At 46.7% G+C, this 17,510-nt stretch overlaps 1 protein-coding gene across 1 annotated transcript in view; it reads right to left on the minus strand.

The window, feature by feature from the left end:
- LOC124786139 (long-chain fatty acid transport protein 1-like) overlaps positions 1 to 16,607 on the minus strand; it is a 390,437-nt gene extending 373,830 nt beyond the window's left edge. Inside the window, exon 1 of the mRNA XM_047254238.1 lies at positions 16,350 to 16,607. Coding sequence (XP_047110194.1) covers positions 16,350 to 16,412 — 63 coding nt within the window. The 5' untranslated portion in view covers positions 16,413 to 16,607. The remainder of the gene's footprint in view (positions 1 to 16,349) is intronic.
- Between the last annotated feature and the right edge of the window lie 903 nt (positions 16,608 to 17,510).

Genomic DNA, 17,510 nt, shown 5'->3' on the forward strand with positions numbered 1-17,510 from the left:
AAGGACTGTCATCCGCAACGAAAGGTGCCACCGAATCTTCAGGGGCGCCCTTACTAACAGTAAGTACTGTACAGAATCGATTATTCAAACTACTGGGGGACACAGGTGTCATGAAACCTGGGCTGTTCGGATATATTTTTATTTTCCAATTTATCAATAAAAACTACATATATTTATAATAACATGAATCTCTTCCGTTAATACGAAGGCAAGGACAGTAGGAATGCATATAGTGTAGCCTACTAAACAAAAAATATGTAATAAATATGCATTTTGCATGTGCAGTACATAAGTATAGAATTAATGCTGGAAATACACTCCTGGAAATTGAAATAAGAACACCGTGAATTCATTGTCCCAGGAAGGGGAAACTTTATTGACACATTCCTGGGGTCAGATACATCACATGATCACACTGACAGAACCACAGGCACATAGACACAGGCAACAGAGCATGCACAATGTCGGCACTAGTACAGTGTATATCCACCTTTCGCAGCAATGCAGGCTGCTATTCTCCCATGGAGACGATCGTAGAGATGCTGGATGTAGTCCTGTGGAACGGCTTGCCATGCCATTTCCACCTGGCGCCTCAGTTGGACCAGCGTTCGTGCTGGACGTGCAGACCGCGTGAGACGACGCTTCATCCAGTCCCAAACATGCTCAATGGGGGACAGATCCGGAGATCTTGCTGGCCAGGGTAGCTGACTTACACCTTCTAGAGCACGTTGGGTGGCACGGGATACATGCGGACGTGCATTGTCCTGTTGGAACAGCAAGTTCCCTTGCCGGTCTAGGAATGGTAGAACGATGGGTTCGATGACGGTTTGGATGTACCGTGCACTATTCAGTGTCCCCTCGACGATCACCAGTGGTGTACGGCCAGTGTAGGAGATCGCTCCCCACACCATGATGCCGGGTGTTGGCCCTGTGTGCCTCGGTCGTATGCAGTCCTGATTGTGGCGCTCACCTGCACGGCGCCAAACACGCATACGACCATCATTGGCACCAAGGCAGAAGCGACTCTCATCGCTGAAGACGACACGTCTCCATTCGTCCCTCCATTCACACCTGTCGCGACACCACTGGAGGCGGGCTGCACGATGTTGGGGTGTGAGCGGAAGACGGCCTAACGGTGTGCGGGACCGTAGCCCAGCTTCATGGAGACGGTTGCAAATGGTCCTCGTCGATACCCCAGGAGCAACAGTGTCCCTAATTTGCAGGGAAGTGGCGGTGCGGTCCCCTACGGCACTGCGTAGGATCCTACGGTCTTGGCGTGCATCCGTGCGTCGCTGCGGTCCGGTCCCAGGTCGACGGGCACGTGCACCTTCCGCCGACCACTGGCGACAACATCGATGTACTGTGGAGACCTCACGCCCCACGTGTTGAGCAATTCGGCGGTACGTCCACCCGGCCTCCCGCATGCCCACTATACGCCCTCGCTCAGAGTCCGTCAACTGCACATACGGTTCACGTCCACGCTGTCGCGGCATGCTACCAGTGTTAAAGACTGCGATGGAGCTCAGTATGCCACGGCAAACTGGCTGACACTGACGGCGGCGGTGCACAAATGCTGCGCAGCTAGCGCCATTCGACGGCCAACACCGCGGTTCCTGGTGTGTCCGCTGTGCCGTGCGTGTGATCATTGCTTGTACAGCCCTCTCGCAGTGTCCGGAGCAAGTATGGTGGGTCTGACACACCGGTGTCAATGTGTTCTTTTTTCCATTTCCAGGAGTGTAGTATTTAATTTTGGCCTGTCTAAGCAAGCCAACCCGCTTACGAGCAACTAAGCCACTCACTTTTTCCAAGGGAGACTTCTGACACTAGTCTTTTTCGTTTTGAGCTTCAAACCAACGCAAGGCAATATCTAAACCTGCAATTGCTTCAGACGGAGTCATTAAACACACATAAAAATACAAGGGTTGGAACTTAAATCCAGGGAGTATGGTGGATTGTACAGTAATTCCCAATCCCATCGACCGAACAGAGCAGCCACAGCTTGGGCTGTATGCGCCAGCGCATTGTCCTGCAAATTGATGGGTGGGTTGCGCAGAAAGTGTCGGCGCTTCTTTAGCAAAGACCGTCCATTCACAGTATTACTGTTCGTTTTTGGAGCATCACCTGCGACCAGCTGTGCCGTCCACCGTACTTCCCGGACGTAAGTCCTTGTGACTTTGATTTGATTCCGAAGATGAAGGAACCACTTCGTGGCATTCGCTCCAGAACTGCTCCAGAGATTCGACAGGCAGTAGACTGCTTCATTCGCACCACCAACAGAACAGGTTCTGCTAACGGTATACTACGCCTTCCACATCGCTGGTAACGGGTTCACCGCAAAGCTGGTGACTACTTTAAAGGACAGTAACAAGTGCAAACATGTAACTTTTTGTATCGGTTACGAATAAATAGTTGCCACTATTTAAGTTTCAACCCTCGTAGTTTTGCATCACCCTGGTTCCCAGAACTCCTAAAGTTAAACGTTGACTGTGGATATTGTATCACAGACACAGTCCCTTTGACTGTTCAGAGGTGTCACTAAACCCGCCCAAAAGATGTAAACAACTATGGATGAGCAGTGCCTATTAGACGGAGGGGGTCCGACAGCCGATCAGTTCCAGTAATTCCACCAGGAAGGAGATACACGGCTCGTGTTGTATGTAGTTCAACCTTGCCTAGACGGTCAATACCGCGTTTCGATCGCGTCTGCAATGTTACTTTCTGCCAGGAAGGGCTCTCAACAAGGTAAGTGTCCAGGCGTCTCTAGTGTACCACAAGGATGTTGTTCGGATATGGAGGAGATACAGAGAGACAGGAACTGTCGATGACATGCCTCGCTCAGGCCGCCCAAGGGCTACTACTGCAGTGGATGACCGCTACCTACGGATTACGGCTCGGAGGAACGCTGACAGCGACGCCACCATGTTGAAAAATGCTTTTCGTGCAGCCACAGGACGTCGTGTTACGACTCAAACTGTGCGCAATAGGCTGCATGATGCACAACTTCACTCCCGACGTACATGGCGAGGTCCATCTTTGCAACCACGACACCATGCAGCGCGGTACAGATGGTACCAACAACATGCCGAATGGACCGCTCAAGACTGGCATCACGTTCTCTTCACGTATGAGTATCGCATATGCATTCAACCAGACAATCGTCGGAGACGTGTTTGGAGGCAACTCGGTCAGGCTAAATGCCTTATGTATACTGCCCAGCGAGTGCAGCAAGGTGGAGGTTCCCTACTGTTTTGAGTTGGCATTATGTGGAGCCGATGATGATGATGATGATGATGTTTGGTTAGTGGGGCGCTCAACTGCGTGGTTATCAGCGCCCGTACAATTACCCAATCTTTGCTCAGTCCAATTTCGCCACTTTCCTGGATGATGATGAAATGATGAGGACAACACAAACACCCAGTCATCTCGAGGCAGGTGAAAATCCCTGACCCCGCCGGGAATCGAACCCGGGACCCCGTGCTCGGGAAGCGAGAACGCTACCGCGAGACCACGAGCGGCCTGACATGTGGAGCCGAGGTACGCCGCTGGTGGTCATGGAAGGCGCCGTAACGGCTGTACGATACGTGAATGTTATCTTCCGACCGATAGTGCAACCATATCGGCAGCATATTGGCGAGGCATTCGTCTTCATGGACGGCAATTCGCCGCCCCATCGTGCACATCTTGTGAATGATTCCTTCAGGATAACGACATCGCTCGACTAGAGTGGCCAGCATGTTCTCCAGACATGAACGCTATCAACATGCCTGGGATGTTTATGGACGACGTGACCCACCAACCACTCTGAGGATTCTACACCGAATCGCCGTTGAGGAGTGGGACAATCTGGACCAACAGTGCCTTTTTTTAAATATCCTTGTCTGTCGATTTACGAACTTTGTATTCATCAGATAGCTTGGTTGCAGATTCACCTTCCTCTGAACTTCAATAATCTCGTATTTATCTGTCATAGAAAGGATAACATGTTTATGTTTAGGGTTTTATATCGCAGTCTGCTTTACGCAGCAAAGTTGACACAAATGATTGTAACATAGCGTAAAAGTTACTATTTAGGGACAACCGGTAACTGTGGAGGTGGCCATGGGTGGAGGGGGGAGTGGGGGGGGGGGGGCTGCTTACGCGAGCGGGTAACAGTTCGGTTAAGCTGTCGTTCAGTCGGCCGGCGTTCGGATAATCGACACTCTACTGTACCTGTGCCATGGAACGTAGCGACAGCTATAATCTACGGGATATTGTGCTTATCCTAATGGATACTGAATAGAAGAAAATAAAAGTCACATCTGGAGATACACAGGGAGGTCATTAGTTGGAAAAGGCATCCACCCTTTACCCGATCATTCAGAGTGCCAGTTGTTATTGGACGAGGATTGGAAGATATAGACCACGACCTCTCTGGAGGAACCATACTGGTATTGGTCTACAATGACCTAAGGGAATCCCTGAAGCCCCAATTCTGCTCTGCTTGCGCTAGTTTGCGATACATGGAGATATAGATAGACCCGCATCGAATCCGAGTGACGGGTAAACAAAACAGGTTGGCACATCGACCAGTCTGAGTGTGCTTCGTAGGAGCTTTTCGACACTCGTACTAAGCAAGTGCCGAGTTGTCCTCGAGTTCCACCTCAGAGAATGCGCCGCGCAGGATTAGCCAAGCGGTCTGAGGCGCTGCAGTCATGGACTGTGCGGCTGGTCCCGGCGGAGGTTCGAGTCCTCCCTCGGGCATGGGTGTGTGTGTTTGTCCTTAGGTTAGTTTAGGTTAAATAGTGTGTAAGCTTAGGGACTGATGACCTTAGTAGTTAAGTCCCATAACATTTCACACATTTTTTCAGAGAACGCGATACACAAACAGTTAAAGTACGATAACCAAACAAACCAAATTTTACATAACTCACGGGTAGACGGCGGGACGTTGCTCCCATAGCTTACCTTGATGACTGCGGCGTCAGAATGGTAATCCGGCCACGAAGTTAAATAATAAAATTTGCCAAATCCTGAAGAAGCGATCACCATATTAGACGGGATCAGTGCTAGGGAAGAGACAGACAGGAAGAAAGAAAGAAAGACAGGCTAGCAGGCAGGCAGATAAGTCAGCATCACCGGGCGGGATCTACATCTATATACATATTACACAAGTCAACATACGGTGCATGGCGGAGGGTACCACTCATTCCCTTTCCTGTTCCACTTGCAAATAGGGCGAGGGGAAAACTACTGCCTCTACGCTTCCGTACGACCTCTGACTTCTCTTACCTTGTCTTCGCGATCATTACACGTGATGTATGATGGCGGCAGTCTATCGCAAATACAGATTCTCCAAACTTACTAGACAAAATGTTAAACGTCTTGTTTATCGAGGGAGTCTTATTTGAGTTTGAGGAGCATTTCCACAATACTCGCATGTTAATCTAACCTGCCGGTAACATATCTAGAAGCACGCCTCCAAGTTGCTTCTATGTCTTCAGCTAGTGTTTATTTATTTGTCGGTTCATTCTTTAGATAAACTTCGGCGCGTAAGGCACAGTTTTAATCTGTCTAGCGTGTTAAGGTAAAATCTTGTAAAACTAACTCTCCAGTGAGATAAATGATACATGAGTATAAAGCACATGTGATGAATATTTACTGTTATGTTCCGGTGAGCTTTACACACTATATACATGTGGCTGCAATACAAAATGCTGATTTTGTAACTGTGAAATAGCATCTCTGGAATTCGTATTTTATAGCTTTAACTTGTAGTATTGCAGTTTAGGAAACCCTTGTTCATGTATATGTACATGACGACAAAAACGAAAGCAACGCATTCCACCACTTCTCGGGTTACACGTTTATTTCTGTAAGCTTTAGAAGAGAGCTGGTGGCACTTGAAATCCCTCTTCGGCATATGCTGTATTGCATTTGACTTTAAACTTTTCTCACAAGTCCTAAGTTTGGTAAGTGAGTTTTTTCTTTTATCGACTTATGTGTGTATATAGCACTTCTCATTCATATGTTATTCTTAGTCTTAATTATGTGATGTGACATTCGCAGCAGCGGAAACATGCCAATAATGTCATAAATAAAAAATCCCGTTCAGGTGTGTAGACGATATCACTGGCAAAAGTTGACAATCACCTCTGACTCATTTCAGGAAGTACTTTCATTATTAATACAGGTTCAGATCTAACGTTTATTTAGGAATCAGTTTGTCATGTATTAAGAGCATATGTATTTTTATTAGCGTGGAATCTGTACGCACACACACCCATTTATGTCATTTAATTCTGCATCTGCGTAGGACACACAGTAACGATACGTTAACAGCTTACACTTATACCTAAGGCAGGATTAGACTCCCACATTGCCTTTACGAGACATTTACGGAGGCCGGCGGAAAGGGAAGTTGGAGTGTGCACATAGAATTGTTTCATCTCCTGTCCACGAACACTACAGACGCAGCAAGCACTCGCACGCGACTTAAAATCCGTTTTTCCATAACCCGATTTCGCCTTACCGCTTCCGTCTGGTCATGTAGGCACTATAGTATCGATTCTGGAAATACGAGCTGGCTGTCGGATTTTAGTTCACACAGTCGATTTTCGCTGCGTGTAAACCTCTACAGCATTTCAGTCGTGATTGAGAAGCCAAGTTACTACTTGCTTTTGGCTATTGGAGGCGAAACTATATAGTGTAGAATGAAGTACAAGAAGAAGTTATTTGTTTCCTTTATTTAATTGAATAGGAGCACATTTTTTATGTTTATTAGATGTAGGGGGACACATAGCTGTTCGGCAACAACCCTATATACTACACAACTGGCTAAACCGTGTATTATCTTTAACTCAATGGCTGGTGATAAAGCATTCGCTAATTGTGTGTACAGAAAGAAGAACGTGTCTTCTTTCGTTTGTAAATGTTGGAGTACATTAGTGTTCCAGCAATCATCACTTTGCACTTTTCTTCTCAGCGTTCGTGATCTAGGTGTTAACTAACCTGCCTCCCATTATATTTATGCTGATTATATATTGAAATAGTTTTGATTGCAGCGATCGGGCGTGGATAAGCTATGGTTAACAGTGTGAGCACGGTTCATACGAAGCCTGACCGTGTTGCCAAAAAGAAATAGTTGTCCTTTTCTTTACGCATCCGAAAGTTCTTCAATTTTAGGTGAAAAAGATTGCTTTGAAAGGAAAATAGTTCATAACGTTTACTTCGTTTATTGAGTTCGTAACTGCCTCCGCAGCCGACGTCGCTAGTGCAAGCTTGTGCGCTGGCGCTCGATCGGAGGTAAGCCGGTTCGAATCCCGGTGGTGGAAAAATTTTCACAGCTGGTATTTGGCGGACATGGGAAGGAGAGGTGATGGCCTTAAGTTCCTGATCATCAGACTTTGCGCCAACGTCTTGGATTAAATTGCAAGTCTCTCCGCAGTGTCTCATGAAGTGAGAGCATGCGACTCTGTTGATGAAGATCCGTCCGTCCGAAAGCGACGTTAAACTGGGAGGCGCTCTTGGTGCTTTTAGACAGGAGAAAGCTGTGTGCCGGCACCAGGTGCGTTCTCTCCCCTCCTTTCATCCATAACAACACACACCCAACACTACACTGTAGAAGCACTCATCACAGAAAACCACACGACACAGATATACATTTGACACTTTGTAACAGGACGGAGGGAGACAAAAACCAGCTCCACTAGGACCTTGCCTAGAACCACGATGCAACATTCTTGTATCTGTTTCCCTGAGCTCATTCACCTTGTATGGGATTATTTTGGCTTTTGATTGAGTTCATAAGTTACACACTTCCTAATAATAGCTAGACCCAACCATGCTCATAATAGCAGCTACACTGAAATCTGCCATTGCTATATTGCTTGTCGAACTTAAAATATCCTCTGTAACAATTCACGGAGGCTTAATAATTGTTAAATGATAACATAACTTACCCCAGATGCCACTAAGAATGACGATATTGATTTACCTACTTATTTCGCGTGTAATTACGCGCAACCTCCGCGAATAAACCGATTAATCACTCACTTTCGGCCTACAATTCGACATCTGAAGACTGTTCATAATTATATGTTCCGTGCGGCTCGACTACACAAAATCGTTCTGCGCGAATCCAAAACGACTGTCTTCGCTTCGCATAAAGGCACATGGTTCAAATGGCTCTGAGCACTATGGAACTCAACATCTGTGGTCATCAGTCCCCTAGAACTTAGAACTACTTAAACCTAACTAACCTAAGGACATCACACACATCCATGCCCGAGGCAGGATTCGAACCTGCGACCGTAGCAGTCTCGCGGTTCCGGACTGAGCGTCTAGAACCGCTAGACCACCGCGGCCGGCAAAAAGCACATGAACGTAGCGCTTGGACATTGCTGAACGAAACAGCTAGAAACTGCCTCCCTCCGGAAAAGGCGAGCCCAACTCCGAATGTTCCAGAATACCAGCGGCATATAAGGCTACGTCACACTACTGCCAACAGTAATGTTCCTTACAAGGAGGGCGTAATAACAGTTTCGCACGTGTGTTAATTGATGTGAATAACATCGTTAAACATACCTTCTTGAATGATCTCCACCTCGTCATTCTCATGAGTTCACTGACACCTATACGGAATCATACTCTCTTTTATTTAAATTATGAAGTTACTGATAACGCAAATTCATCGTGCTTATGAAATCGGCACAGAAAATTTATGGGCACCAGCCGCGTAAAACACACGACGCTCCGAAAACCGATGTTTGATTCGCATTGCAAAATCGATTTAGGTCAAGTATGTAATCACCACAACGAATATTGTTTTCGAAATTTAGTTTTAGTTTACTACAAGTAATGCCGCATGTGAAGGTAGCCGCTGCCGCGCTTGTCAAGAGTAGGGACGTTGTGTAGTTAGAAAATAGAAGTGTTTCAATACTTATGTTATCGGTAAGGTTACTGCATATTCGATTATTTCATAGTATTATGAATAAAACCAGAGTAGCTGTATTACAGACTTCAAATGTTGTTGGGGACATGACTAGATAGTGGGAATTAAGATGTGTGGAGTATCTGTGAGCTATAATTTGCAGAACTGGAAGTGCAGCAGTGGTGACTACATACACCTATATGTCAAAACATGATGACCACTGCCCACCGCGACGCTGTATGGCGCCTGGTGGCGCTGTGGTCACGTGACTTTCGCCGTATCAAAAGTACACTACCGGCCATTAAAATTGCTACACCACGAAGATGACGGGCTACAGACGCGAAATTTAACCGACAGGAAGAAGATGCTGTGATATGCAAATGATTAGCTTTTCAGAGCATTCACACAAGGTTGGCACCGGTGGCGACACCTACAACGTGCTGACATGAGGAAAGTTTCCAGCCGATTTCTCATACACAAACAACAGTTGACTGGCGTTGCCTGGTGAAAAGTTGTTGTGATGCCTCGTGTCAGGAGGAGAAATGTGTACCATCACGTTTCCGACTTTGATAAAGGTCGGATTGTAGCCTGTCGCGATTGTGGTTTATCGTATCGCGACATTGCTGCTCGCGTTGGTCGAGATCCAATGACTGTTAGCAGAATATGGAATCGGTGGGTTCAGGTGGGTAATACGGAACCCCGTGCTGGATCCCAACGGCCTCGTATCACTAGCAGTCGAGATGACAGGCATCTTATCCGCATGGCTGTAACGGATCGTGCAGCCGCGTCTCGATCCCTGAGTCAACAGATGGGGACGTTTGCAAGACGACAACCATCTGCACGAACAGTTCGACGACGTTTGCAACAGCATGGACTATCTGTTGGAGACCATGGCTGCGGTTACCCTTGACGCTGCATCACAGACAGGAGCGCCTGCGCTGGTGTACGAGGTGCATTCAAGTTGTAAGGCCTTCAATTTTTTTTCTAATTAACCACTCACCCGAAATCGATGAAACTGGTGTTACTTCTCGACGTAATCGCCTTGCAGACGTACACATTTTTCCCAACGCTGACGCCATGATTCCATGGCAGCGGCGAAGGCTTCTTTAGGAGTCTGTTTTGACCACTGGAAAATCGCTGAGGCAATAGCAGCACAGCTGGTGAATGTGCGGCCACGGAGAGTGTCTTTCATGGTTGGAAAAAGCCAAAAGTCACTAGGAGCCAGGTCAGGTGAGTAGGGAGCATGAGGAATCACTTCAAAGTTGTTATCACGAAGTAACTGTTGCGTAACGTTAGCTCGATGTGCGGGTGCGTTGTCTTGGTGAAACAGCACACGCGCAGCCCTTCACGGACGTTTTTGTTGCAGTGCAGGAAGGAATTTGTTCTTCAAAACATTTTCGTAGGATGCACCTGTTACCGTAGTGCCCTTTGGAACGCAATGGGTAAGGATTACGCCCTCGCTGTCCCAGAACATGGACACCATCATTTTTTCAGCACTGGCGGTTACCCGAAATTTTTTTGGTGGCGGTGAATCTGTGTGCTTCCATTGAGCTGACTGGCGCTTTGTGTCTGGATTGAAAAATGGCATCCACGTCTCATCCATTGTCACAACCGACGAAAAGAAAGTCCCATTCATGCTGTCGTTGCGCGTCAACATTGCTTGGCAACATGCCACTCGGGCAGCCATGTCGTCGTCCGTCAGCATTCGTGGCACCCACCTGGATGACACTTTTCGCATTTTCAGGTCGTCATGCAGGATTGTGTGCACAGAACCCACAGAAATGCCAACTCTGGAGGCGATCTGTTCAACAGTCATTCGGCGATCCCCCAAAACAATTCTCTCCACTTTCTCGATCATGTCATCAGATCGGCTTGTGCGAGCCCGAGGTTGTTTTGGTTTGTTGTCACACGATGTTCTGCCTTCATTAAACTGTCGCACTCACGAACGCATTTTCGACACATCCATAACTCCATCACCACATGTCTCCTTCAACTGTCGATGAATTTCAGTTGGTTTCACACCACGCAAATTCAGAAAACGAATGATTGCACGCTGTTCAAGTAAGGAAAACGTCGCCATTTTAAGTATTTAAAACAGTTCTCATTCTAACCGCTGGCGGTAAAATTCCATCTGCCGTACGGTGCTGCCATCTCTGGGACGTATTGACAATGAACGCGGCCTCATTTTAAAACAATGCGCATGTTTCTATCTCTTTCCAGTCCAGAGAAAAAAAAATCAGAGGCCTTAGAACTTGAATGCACCTCGTACTCAACGACGAACCTGGGTGCACGAATGGCAAAACGTCATTTTTTCGGATGAATCCATGTTCTGTTTGCCAGCCGGTGTGGCCATGCGGTTCTAGGCGCTTCAGTCTGGAACCGCGTGATCGATACGGTCGCAGGTTCGAATCCTGCCTCGGGCATGGATGTGTGTGATGTCCTTAGGTTAGTTAGGTTTAATTAGTTCTAAGTTCTAGGCGACTGATGACCTCAGAAGTTAAGTCGCATAGTGCTCAGAGCCATTTGAACCATTTTTTGAGCCAGGTTCTGTTTACAGCACCATGATGGTCCCATCCGTGTTAGGCGACATCGCGGTGAACGCACATTGGAAGCGTGTATTCGTCATCGCCATACTGGCGTATCACACTGCATGATGGTATGGGGTGCCATTGGTTACACGTCTCGGTCACCTCTTCTTCACATTGACGGCGCTTTGAACAGGGGCGTTACATTCCAGATGTGCTACGACCCGTGGCTTTACCCTTCTTTCGATTCCTGCGAAACCCTACATTTCAGCAGGATAATGCACGACCGCATGTTGCAGGTCCTGTACTGGCCTTTCTGGATACAGAAAATGTTCGACTGCTGCCCTGGCCAGCACATTCTCCAGATCTCTCACCAATTGAAAACGACTGGTCAATGGTGGGCGAGCAACTGGCTCGTCACAATACGCCAGTCACTACTCTTGATGAACTGTGGTATCGTGTTGAAGCTGCATGGGCAGCTGTACCTGTACACGCCATCCAAGCTCTGTTTGACTCAATGCCCAGGCGTATCAAGGCCGTTGTTACGGCCAGAGGTGGTTGTTGTGGGTACTGATTGCTCAGGATCTATGCACCCAACTTGCTTGAAAATGTAATGACATGTCAGTTCAAGTATAATATATTTGTCCAATGAATACCCTTTTATCATCTGCATTTCTTCTTGGTGTAGCAATTTTAATGGCCAGTAGTGTACATGAGCGGAGCAGACACGGACGGTGATCACCATACCGAAGATATGGGCTGCAAATGGGTAAATCCATTTATATAAGCGACTTTGACGAAGGGCAGATTATTATTACACAGAGCCTGTGAACGAGTTTCTCGAAAACGGCGAAGCTCGCTGAATGTTGACGTGCTACCGTCGTGATTATTTACGGAAAGAGATAGACGGCGGCTGTGGCCGAGCGGTTCTAGGCGCTTCAGTCCAGAACCGCGCTGCTGCTACGGTCACAGGTTCGAAACCTGCCTCGGGCACGGATATGTGTGATGTCCTTAGGTTAGTTAGGTTTAAGCAGTTCTAAGTCTAGGGGACTGATGACTTCCGATGTTAAGTCGCATAGTGCTTGGAGCCATTTGAACCATTTTGAACGGAATGAGATAAAAGGGGAATGAAATTACTACTAAGCGATAAATGGTTGGACTTCCACGACTGTTCACAGAATGTGGGGTTCAGAGGCTTGTCTGCGTGGTAAAATAGGATAGATGGTAATCTGTGGCATCTTTGCCGAACGAGCACAATGCTGGCGCATGCACAGCGTTCATTGTACGTTGTTGAACATGGAGCTCCGCAGCGAACCCCCCCTACGTGTTCACACGTTGATCCAATGACATCGTCAGTTACGGTTGTAGTGGACATGGGACCATAGAGATTCGACCGTCGATCAATGGAAACGTGTCGACTCTTTGGGTGACAACATTTTTGCTTAGCTGGGTCGATGGTCATCTCCACAAACGCCGTCATTGAGGTGAATGTCACCTCGAAAGGTGCAGCGCACCACTGACACAGGCTGGTGGGAGCAGTATTCCGCTGTGGGAGACATTCTCTCTCGCTTGCGTGGAACCTGTGATAGTAATCGAAGACACGCTGACAGCTGAGAACCACCTGCATCCCTTCATGCTTGATGCCTTCCCTGATGGCGGTGTCATTTTTCAGCGGTATAATTGTCCGTGTCTTGGTGCCAGAACAGTGTTACAGTGGTTTGAGAAGCATTATAGTGAATTCATGTTGATGTCTCGGCAACCAAATTCGTCTGATATGATTCCTATGTAACCCACCTGGGTGGCTATTGGGCGCTACCACCGTGTTCGGAAATCGGCGGCCCGTCATTTACGGGAATTGCATGACCTGTGCGTGCACGTCTGATATGTCCAAAAAGCTACCAACAAACTGTCGGATCCTTGATACGCAGGATCAGCGATGTATTTCGTTACAAAGACGGACAAACAAGCTATTAAGCTGATGGTCATCATGTTTTGCCTCATCAGTGTACATGTGTAATCTATAATGAACATATGAGATTCCAACAACGTATACCAATAATATTCTGTATGCAGCCACCTTGGAAAAGTGGTTCAGCTACCTAAATATAAGTGAATTTAATGTAGGTAAAATAAAAAGTTAATACTAGTATGCAGTGGATCAGGTGTATGGCAGAGTATTGTTTTTCTGACTGACTGCCTGTTCGGTACAAATTTTGCAACTGACTTCTAATTTCTCGATGAGCTAGAGTCTTTAAACTTTCGACATAGCTCAGAATTGGTTGACAACGCAGTAATAACTCGCTTTCTTGTGTGGTGTGTGACAGGCGGTACTTCGTGTATTACTGCTGCTTCCCCCTGTTTCCTGTTCGAGTCGCGAATGTGTCGCGTTAGAACGATTGCTAGTAAGTCATCGTGGAGCTTCATTCTCTCTGACTTTTGCCTTCATGGTCTTTTCACGGACAAACGTAGGAAGAAGCTGGAGAGAAACTGAAATAAATTTGAAATTTACCGAATGAATCTATTGTAATCTCATTATATGTTTGAAATAGCTTGTAAAATTTCACAAAACTAATCAGCTGAATATGACGATTTAAATCAGTTTAAATCAGAAACTTCGTAATATAACACGTTTTTGAAACGGCCTAAGATGGATAAAACCATTTCTCCTATCCTCATATAGATTACTAACCCCATACTGTTAGTCCTTAGAATGCGCGCTTGTGAATTTTAAATAATTATGACAAAACTCGTAAAACTTAAAACGAAAAACACTGTGGAGGAGGAGGAGGATATTGGTGTTTAACGTCCCGTCTACAGCGAGGTCATTAGAGACGGAGCACAAGCTCGGATTAGGGAAGGATGGGGGCCGTGCCCTTTCAAAGGAACCATTCCGGCATTTGCCTGGAGTGATCTAGGGAAATCACGGAAAACCTAAATCAGGATGGCCGGACGCGGGATTGAACCGTCGTCCTCCCGAATGCGAATCCAGTGTGCTAACAACTGCGCCACCTCACTCGGTGAAAAACACTGTGCATGCAATTGATAATAGTAAGAAGTCCAGAGAATAGCTGTCATTGAGGTAAATCACACACCAGTTCATATGGTTAGTAAGTTAGGTGAACTAGTTACGCGTCTCTCATCTACTGCATGCGACCCACGTTTTTTGTTTTAAATTTTGCAAGTATTGTTATAGTTATTAAAACTCAAAAGCCAAATTTTCAGGACTATCGGTATGGGGTTAGGAATCTGTATGGGGCTAGGAGAAATTATTTCATACTTTTAGTCAGTTTTAAAAAGGTGTTGTGTGAAAAAGTTTTCTATTTCAATAATTATTTTGTGATGCACTTGAAAATGGGCCATGGCCTCGTTAGTAGAGCGAAATAAAACGTTTTAAAATACATCTCTGTGGAAGTATGGCTACCCTCACTGTTGATATCGATACTATCCTTCCGATATTATTTAGTTGCCGAAATAATTTTAGGTACTGGTATACTCGATGAACCGAACTCCATCGACAAAATTGCGGCAGTTGTTCAGGAATATTTTCTGAGTATTTTGGTATCAGAAACTCGTAGTTTCTGTTGGCACTTCACACAGTAGTCGCATTTCGTTTGATTTCTTACCCCATTTTATCTCTGTATCTATACTGCACTGAAAATACTTGCAGAGCGGAGCAAAAGTCGACGATATGTGCTGTGTGACTTGTTCGGGAACAAAATTGTTCAAATTGCTCTGAGCAATATGGGACTTAACTGCTGTGGTCATCATTCCCCTAGAACTTAGAACTACTTAAACCTAACTAACCTAAAGACATCACACACATCCATGCCGAGGCAGGATTCGAACCTACGACCGTAGCGCCTAGAACCACTTGGCCACATAGGCCGGCAACAAAATTGTTCCATTCACTCACGGTACTTGGTGTTGACAATGTTAGTGCCTACGTTACTCTCCGCCCTCAAGCTTAGATTTAGTACTACTCGTATCTGTCTCGAGTTTTACTTTTCCGGCAGTATTGATGGAACGTTACCAGTGGTGCAATGGAGAACTGGAACACTGCCACCTGAACTATTCCCAAAGGGACGGTAACCGCAACATAGGACAATTGTTGCTACATTACTCTTCACTTTTCGTTGTACGTTTTCGAGACTGTGTAGGCCAATTCCTAGCTTTTTCGCTGCTACGAAGGTATTTTAAAAGAAACGGAGATAACTGGCGTAAATAGGCGAATAAATAATAAACACATTATTAGTCGATTAATGTACCGATAGTACTGCAGATGCGTCAGAGACGGACAAGGGCTCGGAAGAGCAACTGAATGGAATGGGTAGCGTCCTGAAAAGAGGTTTCAATGGACATTCATAAAAGTAAAATACAGATAAAGGAACATAGTTGATTTGAAACAAGCATGCTGAGCTAGTTGGGTTGGGAGATTAGACGCTAACAGTAGTAGAGGGGTTTTGTTGTTTGGGCAGTAAAATTATTGACGATTGTCGAAATAGAAAGGATATAAAATACAGACAGACAAAGGTGAGGAAAGCTTTTGTAAAAAAGAGAGACTTCTTAACAACTAATGGTTCAAATGGTTCTGAGCACTATAGGACTTAACGTCTAAGGTCATCAGTCCCCTAGAACTTAGAACTACTTAAACCTAACTAACCTAAGGACATCACACACATCCATGCCCGACGCAGGATTCGAACCTGCGACCGTAGCGGTCGCGCGGTTAAGAACTAATGTAAATTTAAATTTTAGGAAGTGTTTTCAGAAGTTTTTTTTTGGAGATTACGAGTCCGTTAGACGATAATCGCTGAAAATATCCCCGAAAAAAATCTCCAAAATGTTATCGGTGAAGTTCTGGAGCGAAAAATCGTACCGAATGCGGTGTCGGAAAGTCCCTAGGCAGGAGGACTCACCTGTGGTTGTGGCGGCTGCTTGACGTTGCCGTTGCGGACGTCGTCCTCGTGCGGAGCCGTCATGCTGGCGTGTGCCGCGGTGCTCCACTTGCCGGCTACCTGTAGCGGTAACAACGGCGGGGCTTCCGGCACGCTGCGCCCCCGTAAGCAGAGCACTGCCGTACGGGTGAAGTGTGCGGCCGCTCTTTCCGGTGGGGAACTGAAGCGTGCGGCACGCAGCCGAGACCGCCAGGCACGCAGTCGCCGTCGCTTGTGGCACTCGCGCCGTGCAGACCGCTGGCGTCCGGAGGACTGGCCGTGGCTGCGGCGGCGGCGCGCAGGCTCTCGCCCGCCTCCCCCCCCCCCCCCCCCCCCGCCCGCTTTCATTACCACCCCCCTGCCATCCCTGGCAACCCGTGGCTGCGTGTGATTTATAATCGACGCTCCGGTATGCACGCTACTGCAGACACCGCTCTCCTCACCACTCAACAATACCGGGGTAAACATTTGAGATACAGTGTTTCCTGCGAGGAATGGTCAGTATCAGGGATATGATAGTAACCATCATTCGAAGCAAAAAAGTCTCGTAAACATGGCCTCTAAAATGCGTACCTTAAGAGCTAGAGCACTTCTTTATCTTCGATACTATGCCACAGAAACCGGTATAGGCATGCGTATTCAAGTACAGAGATATACAGAGTGAAAAGTGAAGCTTCCTGGCAGATTAATACTGTGTGCCGGACCGAGACTCGAACTCGGGACCTTTGCCTTTCGCTGGCAAGTGCGCAGGAGAGCTTCTGCAAAGTTTGGAAGGTAGGAGACACGGTACTGGCAGAAGTAAAGCTGTGAGGACGGGGCGTGAGTCGTGCTTGGGTAGCTCAGTTGGATGCCGACACGGTAGCTCAACGTGTTCGGTCAGAGGGTTAGCGGCCCTCTGTAATAAAAAAAACTGAGTGACTGGATCAATAATGAAATTCAACGGCCGTCAGGGGACGTCAGCCACGAACAATTACAACGAACTATAACGAACAAAATGAGATTACAAAAAAAAAAAAAAAAAAAAAGGTTGGTAGAGCACTTGCCCGCGAAAGGCAAAGGTCCCGAGTTCGAGTCTCGGTCCGGCACTCAGTTTTAATCTGCCAGGAAGTTTCATATCAGCGCACACTCTGCTGCAGAGTGAAA

The sequence above is a fragment of the Schistocerca piceifrons genome, chromosome 1 (genome assembly GCF_021461385.2).
Source record: "Schistocerca piceifrons isolate TAMUIC-IGC-003096 chromosome 1, iqSchPice1.1, whole genome shotgun sequence".
Taxonomy (NCBI): domain Eukaryota; kingdom Metazoa; phylum Arthropoda; class Insecta; order Orthoptera; family Acrididae; genus Schistocerca; species Schistocerca piceifrons.